The sequence below is a fragment of the Heteronotia binoei genome, unplaced genomic scaffold (assembly GCF_032191835.1).
Source record: "Heteronotia binoei isolate CCM8104 ecotype False Entrance Well unplaced genomic scaffold, APGP_CSIRO_Hbin_v1 ptg001113l, whole genome shotgun sequence".
Lineage (NCBI taxonomy): Eukaryota > Metazoa > Chordata > Lepidosauria > Squamata > Gekkonidae > Heteronotia > Heteronotia binoei.
In genome coordinates, this window is record NW_026800178.1 from 14757 (window position 1) to 32497 (window position 17741).

The window sequence follows — 17741 nt, forward strand, 5'->3', positions numbered from 1 at the left end:
TTCTCCCAGATAAGAAAGCTCTGGCTGACCCAAGCCCATTCCAGCAGGTGCAAGTGGAAGAGTGGGGAATCAAACCCGGTTCTCCCAGATAAGAGAGCTCTGGCTGACCCAAGCCCATTCCAGCAGGTGCAAGTGGAAGAGTGGGGAATCCAACCCGGTTTTCCCAGATAAGAGAGCTATGGCTGACCCAAGGCCATTCCAGCAGGGGCAAGTGGAGGAGTGGGGAATCAAACCAGGTTCTCCCAGATAAGAGAGCTCTGGCTGACCCAAGGCCATTCCAGCAGCTGCAAGTGGAGGAGTGGGGAATCAAACCCGGTTCTCCCAGATAAGAGAGCTATGGCTAACCCAAGGCCTTTCCAGCAGGTGCAAGTGGAGGAGGGGGGAATCAAACCCGGTTCTCCCAGATAAGAGAGCTCTGGCTGACCCAAGCCCATTCCAGCAGGTGCAAGTGGAAGAGTGGGGAATCCAACCCGGTTTTCCCAGATAAGAGAGCTATGGCTGACCCAAGGCCATTCCAGCATGGGCAAGTGGAGGAGTGGGGAATCAAACCAGGTTCTCCCAGATAAGAGAGCTCTGGCTGACCCAAGGCCATTCCAGCAGCTGCAAGTGGAGGAGTGGGGAATCAAACCCGGTTCTCCCAGATAAGAGAGCTATGGCTGACCCAAGGCCATTCCAGCAGGTGCAAGTGGAGGAGGGGGGAATCAAACCCTGTTCTCCCAGATAAGAAAGCTCTGGCTGACCCAAGCCCATTCCAGCAGGTGCAAGTGGAAGAGTGGGGAATCAAACCCGGTTCTCCCAGATAAGAGAGCTCTGGCTGACCCAAGACCATTCCAGCAGCTGCAAGTGGAGGAGTGGGGAATCAAACCCGGTTCTCCCAGATAAGAGAGCTCTGGCTGACCCAAGCCCATTCCAGCAGGTGCAAGTGGAAGAGTGGGGAATCAAACCCGGTTCTCCCAGATAAGAGAGCTCTGGCTGACCCAAGGCCATTCCAGCAGGTGCAAGTGGAGGAGTGAGGAATCAAACCCGGTTCTCCCAGATAAGAGAGCTCTGGCTGACCCAAGGCCATTCCAGCAGCTGCAAGTGGAGGAGTGGGGAATCAAACCCTGTTCTCCCAGATAAGAAAGCTCTGGCTGACCCAAGCCCATTCCAGCAGGTGCAAGTGGAAGAGTGGGGAATCAAACCCGGTTCTCCCAGATAAGAGAGCTCTGGCTGACCCAAGCCCATTCCAGCAGGTGCAAGTGGAAGAGTGGGGAATCCAACCCGGTTTTCCCAGATAAGAGAGCTATGGCTGACCCAAGGCCATTCCAGCAGGGGCAAGTGGAGGAGTGGGGAATCAAACCAGGTTCTCCCAGATAAGAGAGCTCTGGCTGACCCAAGGCCATTCCAGCAGCTGCAAGTGGAGGAGTGGGGAATCAAACCCGGTTCTCCCAGATAAGAGAGCTATGGCTGACCCAAGGCCATTCCAGCAGGTGCAAGTGGAGGAGGGGGGAATCAAACCAGGTTCTCCCAGATAAGAGAGCTCTGGCTGACCCAAGGCCATTCCAGCAGGTGCAAGTGGAGGAGGGGGGAATCAAACCCAGTTCTCCCAGATAAGAGAGCTATGGCTGACCCAAGGCCATTCCAGCAGGTGCAAGTGGAGGAGTGGGGAATCATACCCGGTTCTCCCAGATAAGAGAGCTATGGCTGACCCAAGGCCATTCCAGCAGCTGCAAGTGGAGGAGTGGGGAATCATACCCGGTTCTCCCAGATAAGAGAGCTATGGCTGACCCAAGGCCATTCCAGCAGCTGCAAGTGGAGGAGGGGGGAATCAAACCCGGTTCTCCCAGATAAGAGAGCTATGGCTGACCCAAGGCCATTCCAGCAGCTGCAAGTGGAGGAGTGGGGAATCATACCCGGTTCTCCCAGATAAGAGAGCTATGGCTGACCCAAGGCCAATCCAGCAGCTGCAAGTGGAGGAGTGGGGAATCAAACCCGGTTCTCCCTGATAAGAGAGCTATGGCTGACCCAAGGCCATTCCAGCAGCTGCAAGTGGAGGAGGGGGGAATCAAACCTGGTTCTCCCAGATAAGAGAGCTATGGCTGACCCAAGGCCATTCCAGCAGCTGCAAGTGGAGGAGTGGGGAATCATACCCGGTTCTCCCAGATAAGAGAGCTATGGCTGACCCAAGGCCATTCCAGCAGGTGCAAGTGGAGGAGGGGGGAATCAAACCAGGTTCTCCCAGATAAGAGAGCTCTGGCTGACCCAAGGCCAATCCAGCAGCTGCAAGTGGAGGAGTGGGGAATCAAACCCGGTTCTCCCAGATAAGAGAGCTATGGCTGACCCAAGGCCATTCCAGCAGGTGCAAGTGGAGGAGTGGGGAATCAAACCCGGTTCTTTCAGATAAGAGAGCTCTGGCTGACCCAAGGCCATTCCAGCAGCTGCAAGTGGAGGAGGGGGGAATCAAACCAGGTTCTCCCAGATAAGAGAGCTCTGGCTGACCCAAGGCCAATCCAGCAGCTGCAAGTGGAGGAGGGGGGAATCAAACCCGGTTCTCCCAGATAAGAGAGCTATGGCTGACCCAAGGCCATTCCAGCAGGTGCAAGTGGAGGAGTGGGGAATCAAACCCGGTTCTCCCAGATAAGAGTCTGCGCACTTCACCACTACATCAAACTGGCTTTTGAGAGGTGGGTCTGCCTTCTCTCCCTCTCAAGCACGCATGCACCCACAGACAGACAGATACAACAAGCAACTGGGTGAATACTTGATCGTCTCAGAGGGTGGCCATGCTGGTCTTCAATATAAGAGTTTGATGCAAGTGGAGTTTGCAGGGAGAAACGTCCTCTCATCTGAGCTCTTGACACTGCGGCTGCACCTCCCAGCCACTTATCTCAAGGGTGTCCTTGTGTGTGGATGTGTCGATGCCCAATAGCTCCAGGCAGTTACAGCAGCAGCCCCACCACATGCCCCTGGGCGTACTTTCCTTCCCCCTGGAACAGCAAGCCCTCCTGTGGCCCCCACCGTGGAGACACGAATGTGAGTTGGTGTGTGGGGAAAGGGCCGTCGATTTATGGAGACCGCTTTCAAGACAAGAGGTGCCCAGAGGTGGGTTTGCCCTTCTAATGGTGGCCGATGCGGCTTAGTTTGTGGGATCGGGATGAGAATCGGGTTAGCGTGGGCCACCCAAGTCGTGGCAAATGTGAGCGCGGCAAAGAAGAAACGAAAATACCGGCGCTCCACCCCGGAGAACGGAGGCCTGCGTGACCCCAGAAGCTTTTCCGGTTGTGCTTGACAAAATCCCAGCCCAACCGGTCCCAGGATCTCCCTTGCGCACGTTGTGGGAGACCCGCCCCCAAACTCTCACCTTGGCCCCTTTCTCCCCCTGACGTCCCTCTGGGCCTGCAGTGCCGGCGGGACCCTGTGGAGAGAAAAGAAGAGAGGAAGGGGGATCAGGGGACAGACGTCAGGAAACGGCAGCCCCGAACGCTGGAGAGCTGCCCCAAGAGAAAGCTTCCCGCTCTCTGGTTGTAGGGCCTGCCTGACTCCATCTTTGTTACAGGCTGGGGCTTAGTAGTCCCGAGTCATGGGAGAGGACAGTGCTCAGTCACTTCCCAGGGAACTTTCCTCTCTCGTGCTTGTTAGCAGCCCTTATCTTCATATGAACCTATGAAGCTGACTTCTACTGAATCAGACCCCCCGGGTCCATCCAAGTCAGTCTTGTCTACTCAGATGGGCAGCGGCTCTCCAGGGTCTCAAGCGGAGGTTTTTCACGCCTACTTGCCTGGATCCTTTTTAGTTGGAGATGCCGGGGATTGAACCTGGGACCTTCTGCTTACCAAACAGATGCTCTACCACTGAGCCACAGCCCCATTCATGGCTCTCCAGGGTCTCAAGCTGAGGTTCTTCACATCTACTTGCCTGGACCCTTTTGAGTTGGAGATGCCGAGGATTGAACCTGGGACCTTCTGCTTACCAAGCAGATGCTCTACCACTGAGCCAGCGTCCCTTCCCTGCTCTCCAGGATCTCAAGCTGAGGTTTTTCACGCCTACTTGTCTGGACCTTTTTTTAGTTGGAGATGCCGGGGATTGAACCTGGGACCTTCTGCTTACCAAGCAGATGCTCTGCCACTGAGCCACTGTCCCTCCCCTAAAGAACATATGAAGCTGCCTTCTACTTAATCAGTCCCCCCTGGGTCCATCCAAGTCAGACTTGTCTACTCAGACTGGCAGCGGCTCTCCAGGGTCTCAAGCTGAGGTTTTTCACACCTCTTTGCCTGGACCCTTTTCAGTTGGAGATGCCGGGGATAGAACCTGGGACCTTCTGCTTACCAAGCAGATGCTCTGCCACTGAGCCACTGTCCCTCCCCTAAAGAACATATGAAGCTGCTTTCTACTGAATCAGACCTCCTTCGGTCCATCAAAGTCAGTCTTGTCTACTCAGATTGGCAGCGGCTCTCCAGGGTCTCAAGCTGAGGTTTTTCACGCCTACTTGCCCGGACCTCTTTTGAGTTGGAGATGCCGGGGATTGAACCTGGGACCTTCTGCTTACCAAGCAGAGGCTCTACCACTGAGTTACCATCCTTCCCCAAAAGGTAAAGGTAGTCCCCCTGTGCAAGCACCAGTCATCTCCGACTCTGGGGTGATGTCACATCACGATGTTTTCACGGCAGACTTTTTTACGGGGCGGTTTTCCATTGCCTTCCCCAGTCTTCTACACTCCCCCCCCCCAGCAAGCTGGGTACTCATTTGACTGACCTCGGAAGGATGGAAGGCTGAGTCAACCTGGAGCCAGCTACCTGAACCCAGCTTCCACCAGGATCAAACTCAGATTGCGAGCAGAGAGCTTGGACTGTAGTACTGCAGCTTTACCACTCAGTGCCACGGGGCTCCTGAAGTTTGGATGATGGAAGCTTGACGCTTGAAAACTTGGGGTTGTGTCTCCCCCTCCCCCGGCCCCCAGTTGCAAGGTGGTCAAGCTCATCCACTTGTTTGGGACAGCGTAGGTAATAATTTCTTAACTGGTAGCCATCATTGTGAGGAAAAAGCCCCCTACTTTTCATACATATGGACATCGTGATCACCAGTATGGTTGCCAGGGTGCCTGGAGATTTGACTCTCACACATCTGCTCTAAGAAGTGGACTTTGCTCACAGCTTCTAAGGCTTATGTGGCAGCTTTGCATTCTACACCTCTGGATGCGTGTTAGCCAGAACTCTGCTCCTTGTGTGCCCAGTCTTGGCCGCTGCAGTGGAAGAAGCCAGGCCACCACGTTTCCAGCCTGTTTCCATGAACCAAGGGCTAACACCACCAGAATCCATCTTGCTTTCCTGATTCCATCTCCAGCATCTGCTTCAGCTTTTGCATAAGCTTATCCAAGCATACCCTGCCAGACCACTCAAGCCTTTTGTCTAACGAAACCCAGAACAAAGACGGCTGCTCAGAAGATGATGAGAAAAGAGGAAGAACATCTCCTGTCTCAACCAAGTCTTTTGTCTTACCCGGGTGATACCTAGGCCAGTATTTGATTCTCTATCATCACCTTTTCAGATAATCCCATTTAACCTTAAGTATCCAGCCATTCCCATTCTTACCCCAGTCTAACACCTTGGAGCCGCCTTAGGCCATATTGCAACTTCGAAATTTCCAGGTTCACAGGACTAAGGTGAAGTTGACTAAGGTGAAAATGTCAAGACAGTGTGCGGTTGCAATAAAAAAGGCCAACGCCATGCTGGGAATTATTAGGAAGGGGATTGAAAACAAATCAGCCAGTATCATAATGCCCCTGTATAAATCGATGGTGCGGTCTCATTTGGAGTACTGTGTGCAGTTCTGGTCGCCGCACCTCAAAAAGGATATTATAGCATTGGAGAAAGTCCAGAGAAGGGCAACTAGAATGATTAAAGGGCTGGAGCACTTTCCCTATGAAGAAAGGTTCAAACGCTTGGGACTCTTTAGCTTGGAGAAACGTCGACTGCAGGGTGACATGATAGAGGTTTACAAGATAATGCATGGGATGGAGAAAGTAGAGAAAGAAGTACTTTTCTCCCTTTCTCACAATACAAGAACTCGTGGGCATTGGATGAAATTGCTGAGCAGGCAGGTTAAAACGGATAAAGGAAGTCCTTCTTCACCCAAAGGGTGATTAACATGTGGAATTCACTGCCACAGGAGGTGGTGGCGGCCACAAGTATAGCCACCTTCAAGAGGGGTTTAGATAAAAATATGGAGCACAGGTTCATCAGTGGCTATTAGCCACAGTGTATGTGTGTATATAAAAATTTTTTTGCTACTGTGTGACACAGAGTGTTGGACTTGATGGGCCGTTGGCCTGATCCAACATGGCTTCTCTTATGTTAGTTCATTGGTTAAAGCTGACACCCAATTGGATGTCACCAAAGGACTCACCATTGGCTCTGCTAATGTCCAGCCTTCATGGTCATCACAGAGCCCCCCATCTCTCCTCCCCGTCACCTCCCATCCCCTAAGGGGGCCAAGGGAGCCTATTTAACCTCTGACCCAACTCCACTCATGTGTGCATCTAACAGTATCCCAGTTCTGTCTAGATCCATCCCCAATTCTGGCCACAGTTTTGGGTCCATTTCCCCTGTCCTCTTACGTCGCCATTGGAACCTTCCTCGAAGACTACGATGGTAAATATTACCCTGTGTGTCTACCCTTATATGTTCCCCTATCCATCTATCTGTGTTTCTTAGGCCTGGGTGAATGCGTGATTGTTTTGTATTTTTATCTTGTGTGAAAGAACTATATTATTCTAAATAAATCACAATTGGTTTTATTAAATTAGAGTCTTTTTTATTGAGCATTACCCTCTGGATAGTTGAGCCTGGTATATATTGGTAAAAAGATTCCTAGTGAGCCAGGTGCCCACCTAACTAATTCCCCAACCTCGTTTTGAGGGCATTTTGGCTAACATCATTTAGGGCAGGGGTGACCAACGGTAGCTCTCCAGATGTTTTTTGCCTACAGCATGGCCAGTGGCTGGGGCTGATGGGAGTTGTAGGCAAAAAACATCTGGAGAGCTACCGTTGGCCACCCCTGATATAGGGGATAAGATGCCTAGTTTTAATTATACCCTTGGTCTTGAGGCTTGCCTAAGTTTCAAAGAATCACAGAGTTGGAAGTCGTCTAATCCCACCCCCTTGCACAATGCAGGACTACCTCCCCCGCATACACCCATCCCCAGCGACCCCATGCCCAGAAGATGGCAGAAACCTCCAGGATCCCAAGCCAAACTGGCCTGGAGGAAAATGGTTGACTGACTCCAAAGTGGCCATCAGCATTTCCCTGGGCGTGTGAGAAAAGACCACGAGAACTAAGCAATGATGCAGCCCTTCCCGCCCTCCCTTCTCAGGATCCGCCCAAGTTCAAAGATCCGCATCGCTGTCAGGTGGCCATCGAGCCTCTGTTGAAAAACCTCCAAGGAGGGAGAGCCCACCACCTCCCAAGGAGGAAGCCTGTTCCACTGAGGAACTGCTCTAACGGTCAGGAAGTTCTTCCTAATAATAGAATCCTAGAGTTGGAAGGGACCTCAGGGTCATCTAGCCCAACCCCCTGCACAATGCAGGAAACTCACAAACACCTCCCCCCTAAATTCACAGGATCAGCATTGCTGTCAGATGGGCATTCAGCCTCTGCTTCAAAACTCCAAAGAAGGAGAGCCCACCACCTCCCGAGGAGGGAAGCCTGTTCCACTGAGGAATCGCTCTCATGGTCAGGAATCCTAGAGTTGGAAGGGACCTCCAGGGTCATCCAGACCCAACCCCCTGCACAATGCAGGAAACTCAGAAATACCTTCCTCTAAATTCACAGGATCTTCATTGCTGTCAGATGGCCACCTAGCCTCTGTTGAAAAACCTCCAAGGAAGTAGAGCCCACCACCTTCCCAGGAGGAAGCCTGTTCCACTGAGGAACCACTCTAATGGTCAGGAATCCTAGAGTTGGAAGGGACCTCCACGGTCATCTAGCCCAACCCCCTGCACAATGCAGGAAACTCACAAATACCTTCCTCTAAATTCACAGGATCTTCATTGCTGTCAGATGGCCATCTAGCCTGTGCTTAAAAACCTCCAAGGAAGGAGAGCCCACCGCCTCCCGAGGAGGAAGCCTGTTCCACTGAGGAATCACTCTCACGGTCAGGAATCCTAGAGTTGGAAGGGACCTCCAGAGTCATCTAGTCCAACCCGCTGCACAATGCAGGAAACTCACAAACACCTGCCCCTAAAGTCACAGGATCTTCATTGCTGTCAGATGGCCATCTAGCCTCTTCTTAAAAAGCTCCAAAGAAGGAGAGCCCACCGCCTCCCAAGGTGTTTTCCGCCTTTGTTTTGTGACCACACGTGGAGGGGGACAAATAATGCAAAAAGCTCCCCTGATGAGATAGAAAAGTAGGACATAAACGAAAGAATAAAGCGGGAGGCTGCATTGCCCCTGGGTGGGGTGGGGTGGGGGGCAGCCAGAGTAGCAGCTCCAGAAGCCTTGGGGGGGGGGGGAGAACCGAGCAGTTGGCCAGCCCCACCCCAAAGGCGGGGTGTGGGGCTTCTCTCTTTTTTTAAAGTGTTATTAGTTTTCTAGAAACATAGGGAAAAGGGGAAAGAAGGATAGAAAATTAAAAATACAAATAACAGTACCAATATAGTCTAGACTGCATGAAGATGCTTTCTTAAAGTCAAACGTTGTTAAGATATTACTGTTCATTTTACATTGTGTCATCATAACCCAAATAAAGTATTCTAGAAGTTGTAAGTCATCGTTTGAATTGTCTATTTACGCTTATATTTCCAATATATAGCAGCCCGTGGCGCAGAGTGGTAAAGCAGCAATACTGCAGTACTGTGGTCTGAACTCTCTGCTCACGACCTGAGTTCGATTCTGGCGGAAGCTGGATTCAGGTAGCCAGCCCAAGGCTGACTCAGCCTTCCATTCTTCCGAGGTCGGTAAAATGAGTACCCAGCTTGCTGGGGGGAAAGTGTAAAAGACTGGGGAAGGCAGCTGCAAACCACCCCGCAAAAAAGCCTGCCGTGAAAACGTTGTGAGAGCAACGTCACCCCAGAGTCGGAAATGACTGGTGCTTGCACAGGGACTTTTCCTTTCCTTTCTAATATATATGGTAACAAAAAAAAGAAAAGATAAAAGTTCACACCAGAGAATCTTGAGTATCTAACCACACACATAATTTCACCCAATGTTTTCTTGCTTCTTCCTTTGACTTCCCAGCAAGCAGCTGGGATAAGTAGTCCATCTCAGCCGTTTCCAATATTTTCCCCATCAAGTCCGAACTCATGGGAATTTCCTGCAGTCTCCACTTCTCTGCCAGAAGAATTCTAGCTGCTGTATTCATATCAGTTAATAAACGTCTCGTCTCTTCCGGAGATTCGCCGAAGGCCTTTGAAAACGTGCATTGGCAATTTATGTTTTACTGCAACTGAAGGGCACGGAGTGTGGAGAGAACTTTTGAGAGCGATACAATCGATACGCTCTCTGCAAAAGGCAAAGGGGACGGCGAATGGGGAACTAACAGGGCGTGGGCTTCTCAAAGACCCTTCTCACTTACCCTCTTCCCTGGAGGGCCAGGAGGGCCGTTCTCACCGGTTGGGCCCCGGAGAACCCTGCAAGGGAGAGAGGAGAGAGCAGGTCAGAGGGAACACGGAACCCGAAAGACCGGTCCGAAGGAGGAGGAAGGCGCAGCTCACGCCCAAGAACATCCACTGGGGATCAAAGACGATGGGGCGGGGGTCTCTTTCAAGACCAGCATTCGGAGGGCTTCAGTCCAGCACAAGAGAGATGGCCTCAAGAGTCTTGACCTCGTTTGCAGTCTGAGCCGAACCCCCCACCCCCAACTCACCGCTTCCCCTGGCTCTCCATCTTCTCCCCGCTCGCCTTTGGCTCCATCTTGGCCCTGTCGAAAGAGAGAGGAGGAAGAGGACACGGTTGGTCTCTGGCACCGACCTCCCAGGTGGCTCTAAGCCAAGGAAGACGGGAGGGTCTATACTCACCCGGGGTCCCATTTCACCTGGGGGCCCTGGATCTCCAGGGAAACCGACTGGGCCCTGACAGAGGCAGACACAGAGAGACGTCAGGAATTGCGGGGGGAAGAATCTAACATTTCATCCCTCCCGCCAGACTCTTCGCACGACAGATCCAGGCCTCTCTTCTCCACACCCCAGCCCGTCCAGCCTCTCTTCTTTCACAATGTCAGAACTACAGAGTAATTTTAAAAGCGCCAAAGAAAGGCCCAGTACTGCGGTTCGTGGCTGTGGAAATCCAGCTTCCTCTTCTCAGTCTTCTAACCATTCGGTTTCGTAAGGGACTACCTGGACATTTCAGCTTGACTATCTATCTACGTTTCATGAAAGCGGTTCACTTCTCTCACATTTCTATCGTAGAATCGGAGTTGGAAGGGACCTCCAGGGTCATCTAGCCAAACACCTGCACAAGGCAGGAAACTCACAAACATCTCCCCCTAAATTCACAGGATCTTCCTTGCTGTCAGATGGCCATCTAGCCTCTGTTGAAAAACCTCCAAGGAAGGAGAGCCCACCACCTCCTGAGGAAGCCTGTTCCACTGAGGAACTGCTCCAACGGTCAGCAATCCTAGAGTTGGAAGCGATCTCAAGGGTCATCTAGCCCAACCCCCTGCACAAGGCAGGAAACTCACAAACACCTCTCCCTAAATTCACAGGATCCTCCTTGCTGTCAGATGGCCATCTAGCCTCTGTTGAAAAACGCTCCAAGGAAGGAGAGCCCACCACCTCCCGAGGAAGCCTGTTCCACTGAGGAACCGCTCTAACGGTCAGCAATCCTAGAGTTGGAAGGGATCTCAAGGGTCATCTAGCCCAACCCCCTGCACAATGCAGGAAGCTCACAAACCCCTCCCCCTAAATTCACAGGATCTTCCTTGCTGTTTCTCAAACGCTTCTTCGAGCTGCAAAAATCCTTTTTTACAACGTTTTCATACCCTGGGCACTTCAAGCGCTTTTCAATGATGTAATGGAATGGCATTTTTTGCACAGGGTATGAAAATGTTGTAAAAAGGATTTTTGCCACTCGAAGAAGCGTGTGCGAAACAAGGGTTCCAGTACGACCTTGTTCTTTTCAACCTTTTGGATTGCTGGCTGCAGAGATTGAGAGACACTCATCAATTGCACAACTATTTCACTAGGATTCCTTGGAGTGAACAGAACAATGATTGCTAGAAAGATTGGACTGATTCTTGGCTAAGGGCTAATTGTACAGTCTACCATGAACTAATATATCATCACCATCATTTTATTTGTATCCCGCCCTCCCCGCCGAAGCAGGCTCAGGGCGGCTAGCAACATTAAATCAATACATTAAATTATACAATAATATTCGAAACAATAACTAATTTAACAATTTAATTAAAATTCTAAAATTAATAAAATTAATAAAATCGACATCCTGGTGCTATTTCAACAGATGGTAATTTTTTTTTTTTTTTGCAATCCTAGAGTTGGAAGGGACCTCCAGGGTCATCTAGTCCAACCGCTTGCAAAATGCAGGAAACTCACAAACCCCTCCCCTAAATTCACAGGATCTTCATGGCTGTCAGATGGCCATCTACCCTCTGTTGAAAAACCTCCAAGGAAGGAGAGCCCACCACCTTCCGAGGAGGAAGCCTGTTCCACTGAGGAACCGCTCTCACAGTCAGGAAGTTCTTCCTAATCTTGAGCCGGAAACTCTTTTGATTTAATTTCAACCCATTGGTTCTGGTCCGACCTTCCGGGGCCACAGAAAACAATTCCACCCCATCCTCTGTAGGACAGCCCTTCCAGGACTTGAAGATGGTGATCCTATCACCTCTCAGCCGCCTCCTCTCCAGGCTAAACATCCCCAGCTCCTTCAACCTTTCCTCATAGGACTCGGTCTCCGGACCCCTCACCATCTTCGTCGCCCTCCTCTGGACCCGTTCCAGCTTGTCTACATCCTTCTTCAATTGTGTCCACTTCCAACCAAACAGGCTTGCCACTTTGCCGGAACAACACCTGAACCCACCAACTGTATTAACTGGATGCCACACCAGCCCAGCTGGAATCTCTCCTCCTGTCTGTGGCCTCTTGGGAAACCCCAGAAACTTCTCCATCTGGATGGTTTCCATGGCATTTCTTGGAAATCTTCTAAGGACCAGGACTTACCCCTCCTTTGGGACTGTCCCCCCCCCCACCCAAAATCTCTGTAATAGCACTTACGGGGTTCCCTTTAGGTCCGTCATCCCCAGTTGGTCCTTTCCCACCAGGGGGGCCGGGAACGCCAGATGCCCCCGCTTCCCCCTTCTCGCCTCTCTCACCCCGCGGACCCTGAAAGGAGGAAAAAAGAGGGAGGGTTTAGAGTGATGGGGGGAGGGGATTTGCTGCACCCACCCTGGATGTGGAGGTGGGAGGTGAGGGCCGCGGGCTGAGTTTTGGAGAGAAAGGCTGGATTTTCTCCCTCTCAAAAATTATAGAATTCAAGGGCATTCAATGTAGCGGATGGGCAGAAGGTTGAGGATGGACAAAAGGGAAGTACCTCTTTACACAAAGAGCAATTAAAAAGCGGAAATTGCTGCTGGAGGACGTCATGACGGCCACGGGGACAGGCAGCTTTCAAACGGGATGAGAGAGATTACATGGAGGGAAAAAAATCTTTCAATGGTTATTAGACATGGTGACTGAGGGGAACCTCCACTTTCAGAGGTACGAAATCTCTGAGACCCAGAGCCAGGAGGCAACATCAGGGGAAGACTTTGGCCTCTCTGTTCCCTTTTGAGAGTCCTCCAGAGGAACTGGCTGGCCACTGTGTGAGACAGGAGGCTGGACTGGATGGACCCTCCCTGGTCTGACCCAGCAGGGCTCTTCTGAGGTTCTTCTCAGGGGAAGGCCTCGGCCTCTCTGCCCTGTTATTGGCCCTCCAGAGGAACTGGCTGGCCACTGTGTGAGGCAGGAGGCTGGACTGGATGGACCCTCCCTGGTCTGATCCAGCAGGGCTCTTCTGAGGTTCTTCTCAGGGGAAGGCCTCAGCCTCTCTTCCCTGTTGTTGGACCTCCAGAGGAACTGGCTGGCCACTGTGTGAGACAGGAGGCTGGACTGGATGGACCCTCCCTGGTCTGACCCAGCAGGGCTCTTCTGATATTCTTATGAAGGCCTCGGCCTCTCTGCCCTGTTGTTGGCCCTCCAGAGGAACTGGCTGGCCCCTGTGTGAGACAGGAGGCTGGACTAGATGGACCCTCACTGGTCTGACCCAGCAGGGCTCTTCTGACGTTCTTCTCAGGGGAAGGCCTCAGCCTCTCTGCCCTGTTGTTGGCCCTCCAGAGGAACTGGCTGGCCACTGTGTGAGACAGGATGCTGGACTAGATGGACCCTCCCTGGTCTGATCCAGCAGGGCTCTTCTGAGGTTCTTCTCAGGGGAAGGCCTCAGCCTCTCTGCCCTGTTGTTGGCCCTCCAGAGGAACTGGCTGGCCCCTGTGTGAGACAGGAGGCTGGACTAGATGGACCCTCCCTGGTCTGATCCAGCAGGGCTCTTCTGAGGTTCTTATGAATTTGAGGATCTGTGTAGACCCAGTTAAGGGAGTGGGACGTTTTCATGTTGCACTTCTGCTAGCCATCCCACGGTACTTTGACAGGAGGCAGGGGGGCAGGGTATCTTCCGTGTCTGTCTGGCAGGAATGAGGAAATAAAGGGAGAAGGAATGGAAGCCCTCACCTTTCCACCGGGCTCTCCAGTGACTCCTGGTCCTCCTTGCTCCCCCGGCTCCCCCTGAAAGGAGAAGAGGAGGAAGTCAGCAGCAGCGCATAGATGGCTTCAAAAGGGGATACGGCAGCTCCATGGAGGAAGGGCATACCAAGGACTCCAGGGCTAAGGATCGTTTGTAAACTGGTTTGAGCCACAAGGAGCAAAGGCAGGATAGAAATGTTTGAATCTCAGATAAATAAACAAATAATGTGGAATTTGCTGCCAAAGGATGTTGTGATGGCCAGAAGAACAGGCAGCTTTAAAAGGAGACTGTGATAGATTCGTGGAGGAGAAGTCTATTAGTGGCTACTAGCCATGGTAATGGAGTGGAACCTCCTTATTCAGAGGTTTAATCCTCTGAATCCCAGAGCCAGGAGGCGGCATTAGGGGAAGGCCTAGGCCTCTCTGCCCTGTTGTTGGCCCTCCAGATGAACTGGCTGGCCACTGTGTGAGACAGGAGGCTGGACTAGATGGACCCTCCCTGGTCTGACCCAGCAGGGCTTTTCTGATGTTCTTCTCAGGGGGAGTCCTCGGCTTCTCTGCCCTGTTGTTGGCCCTCCAGAGGAACTGGTTGGCCATTTTGTGAGACAGGAGGCTGGACTAGATGGACCCTCCCTGGTCAGACAAAGCAGGGCTCTTCTGAGGTTTTCTCAGGGGAGGGCCTCGGCCTCTCTGCCCTGTTGTTGGCCCTCCAGAGGGACTGGCTGGCCACTGTGTGAGACAGGAGGCTGGACTAGATGGACCCTCCCTGGTCTGACCCAGCAGGGCTCTTCTGAGGTTCTTATTATACTTTATTCTCTCCGCCCCCCACTAAGATTCAGAGCATGTCTGGGAACTGGGGGAAGGGAGAGGAGCAGAACCTTTTACACTTTTAAGCCCCTTGTCACACTTATACACACCCTGTTCTCTTAGTGGGAAACTGAGGGGTTTGAAGTTTTAGCTCTCCCCACTACTCATCTTCTCAGGGCCCCCTCTTCCAAAGAACCCAGGAGTTTCATCTCTCAGCCTGGGACCTCATGAAGCCTCAAAAGATCAGGACCACACTTACCTTCTGCCCTGGGGGGCCAAGGTTTCCCACACCTCCGGGGGGGCCTTGTGGACCCTGTGGTGAAAAAAGCCGTTGTTCACATTACAGTTCAGTCAACCCCGGAAGTCATGGGGTGAGGGAGGGAGGGAGGGACAGGCTCACACTTACGTCAGCTCCGGAAGGTCCGGCTGGGCCTCGTGGGCCTGGAGGTCCGGGTGGTCCCTATGGGGAGAGATCGGAAGGTGAAGGCAGAGACAAAGAAGAATGTTTCGGTACTGAACATTCCTGGGTTCTGATTTCTCAGAACCGCTTCAGGAGCCAACCCTGGCTAAGATGCTAAGTAATAACAGATGATCTGTAGACTCTGTATTTTGGTGCAACAGTGGGAGGGCTTCTAGTGTCCTGGCCACACTGATGGACCTCCTGATGGCACCTGGTTCTTTTGGCCACTGTGTGACACAGAGTGTTGGACTGGATGGCCATTGGCCTGATCCAACATGGCTTCTCTTATGTTCTTATGTGACACAGAGTGTTGGACTGGATGGGCCATTGGCCTGATCCAACAGGGCTTCTCTTATGTTCTTATGTGACACAGAGTGTTGGACTGGATGGGCCATTGGCCTGATCCAACAGGGCTTCTCTTAAGTTCTTATGTGACACAGAGTGTTGGACTGGATGGGCCATTGGCCTGATCCAACAGGGCTTCTCTTATGTTCTTATGTGACACAGAGTGTTGGACTGGATGGCCATTGGCCTGATCCAACATGGCTTCTCTTATGTTCTTATGTGACACAGAGTGTTGGACTGGATGGGCCATTGGCCTGATCCAACAGGACTTCTCTTATGTGACACAGAGTGTTGGACTGGAGGGGCCATTGGCCTGATCCAACAGGGCTTCTCTTATGTTCTTAAGTGACACGGAGTGCTGGACTGGATGGGCCATTGGCCTGATCCAACATGGCTTCTCTTATGTTCTTATGTGACACAGAGTGTTGGACTGGAGGGGCCATTGGCCTGATCAAACATGGCTTCTATTATGTTCTTATGTGACACAGAGTGTTGGACTGGAGGGGCCATTGGCCTGATCCAACAGGGCTTCTCATGTTCTTATGTGACACAGAGTGTTGGACTGGATGGGCCATTGGCCTGATCCAACATGGCTTCTCTTATGTTCTTATGTGACACAGAGTGTTGGACTGGATGGGCCATTGGCCTGATCCAACAGGGCTTCTCTTATGTTCTTATGTGACACAGAGTGTTGGACTGGATGGGCCATTGGCCTGATCCAACAGGACTTCTCTTATGTGACACAGAGTATTGGACTGGATGGGCCATTGGCCTGATCCAACATGGCTTCTCTTATGTTCTTATGTGACACAGAGTGTTGGACTGAATGGGCCATTGGCCTGATCCAACAGGGCTTCTCTTATGTGACACAGAGTGTTGGACTGGATGGCCATTGGCCTGATCCAACACGGCTTCTCTTATGTTCTTATCTGACACAGAGTGTTGGACTGGAGGGGCCATTGGCCTGATCCAGCATGGCTTCTCTGATGTTCTTAAGTGAAACAGAGTGTTGGACTGGATGGGCCATTGGCCTGATCCAACAGGGCTTCTCTTATGTTCTTATGTGACGCAGAGTGTTGGACTGGAGGGGCCATTGGCCTGATCCAACAGGGCTTCTCTTATGTTCTTGTGACACAGAGTGTTGGACTGGAGGGGCCACTGGCCTGATCCAACAGGGCTTCTCTTATGTTCTTGTGACACAGAGTGTTGGACTAGATGGGCCACTGGCCTGATCCAACATGGCTTCTCTTATGTTCTTATGTGACACAGAGTGTTGGACTGGATGGGCCACTGGCCTGATCCAACATGGCTTCTCTTATGTTCTTATGTGACACAGAGTGTTGGACTGGAGGGGCCATTGGCCTGATCCAACAGGGCTTCTCTTATGTCTTATCTGACACAGAGTGTTGGACTGGAGGGGCCATTGGCCTGATCCAACATGGCTTCTCTGATGTTCTTAAGTGAAACAGAGTGTTGGACTGGATGGGCCATTGGCCTGATCCAACAGGGCTTCTCTTATGTTCTTATGTGACGCAGAGTGTTGGACTGGATGGGCCATTGGCCTGATCCAACATGGCTTCTCTTATGTTCTTAAGTGACACAGAGTGTTGGACTGGAGGGGCCACTGGCCTGATCCAACAGGGCTTCTCTTATGTTCTTAAGTGACACAGAGTGTTGGACTGGAGGGGCCATTGGCCTGATCCAACAGGGCTTCTCTTATGTTCTTGTGACACAGAGTGTTGGACTGGAGGGGCCACTGGCCTGATTCAACAGGGCTTCTCTTATGTTCTTGTGACACAGAGTGTTGGACTGGATGGGCCACTGGCCTGATCCAACATGGCTTCTCTTATGTTCTTATGTGACGCAGAGTGTTGGACTGGAGGGGCCATTGGCCTGATGCAACAGGGCTTCTCTTATGTTCTTGTGACACAGAGTGTTGGACTGGAGGGGCCACTGGCCTGATCCAACAGGGCTTCTCTTATGTTCTTGTGACACAGAGTGTTGGACTGGATGGGCCACTGGCCTGATCCAACAGGGCTTCTCTTATGTTCTTATGTGACACAGAGTGTTGGACTGGAGGGGCCATTGGCCTGATCCAACAGGGCTTCTCTTATGTTCTTAAATCAAAAGTTAAGAACAAAAGACCGATTATTGAGATATATTGATGCTTGGCAATAGGGGGAGGGAAGAGAAAGCAACTTTAAATACATTTGCTAAGCCACTGGCTGGCTTGGCTTGGAGAACATAAGAAAGAACATAAGAGAAGCCATGTTGGATCAGGCCAACGGCCCATCCAGTCCAACACTCTGTGTCACACAGTGGCAAAAATTTTTATATATACACATACACTGTGGCTAATAGCCACTGATGGACCTCTGCTCCATATTTTTATCTAAACCCCTCTTGAAGGTGGCCATGCTTGTGGC

The 17741-nt window shown here is 51.7% G+C and overlaps 1 protein-coding gene across 1 annotated transcript in view; it reads right to left on the reverse strand.

Moving 5' to 3' along the window:
- The window catches only part of LOC132590903 (collagen alpha-1(V) chain-like), a gene marked incomplete at both ends in the record, with an annotated part of 136449 nt that overhangs the window by 12820 nt on the left and 105888 nt on the right, over positions 1 to 17741 (reverse strand). The window contains 9 exon segments of the mRNA XM_060263828.1: positions 3341 to 3394; positions 9548 to 9592; positions 9594 to 9602; positions 9839 to 9892; positions 9990 to 10043; positions 12204 to 12311; positions 13692 to 13745; positions 14770 to 14823; positions 14917 to 14970. Coding sequence (XP_060119811.1) covers positions 3341 to 3394; positions 9548 to 9592; positions 9594 to 9602; positions 9839 to 9892; positions 9990 to 10043; positions 12204 to 12311; positions 13692 to 13745; positions 14770 to 14823; positions 14917 to 14970 — 486 coding nt within the window.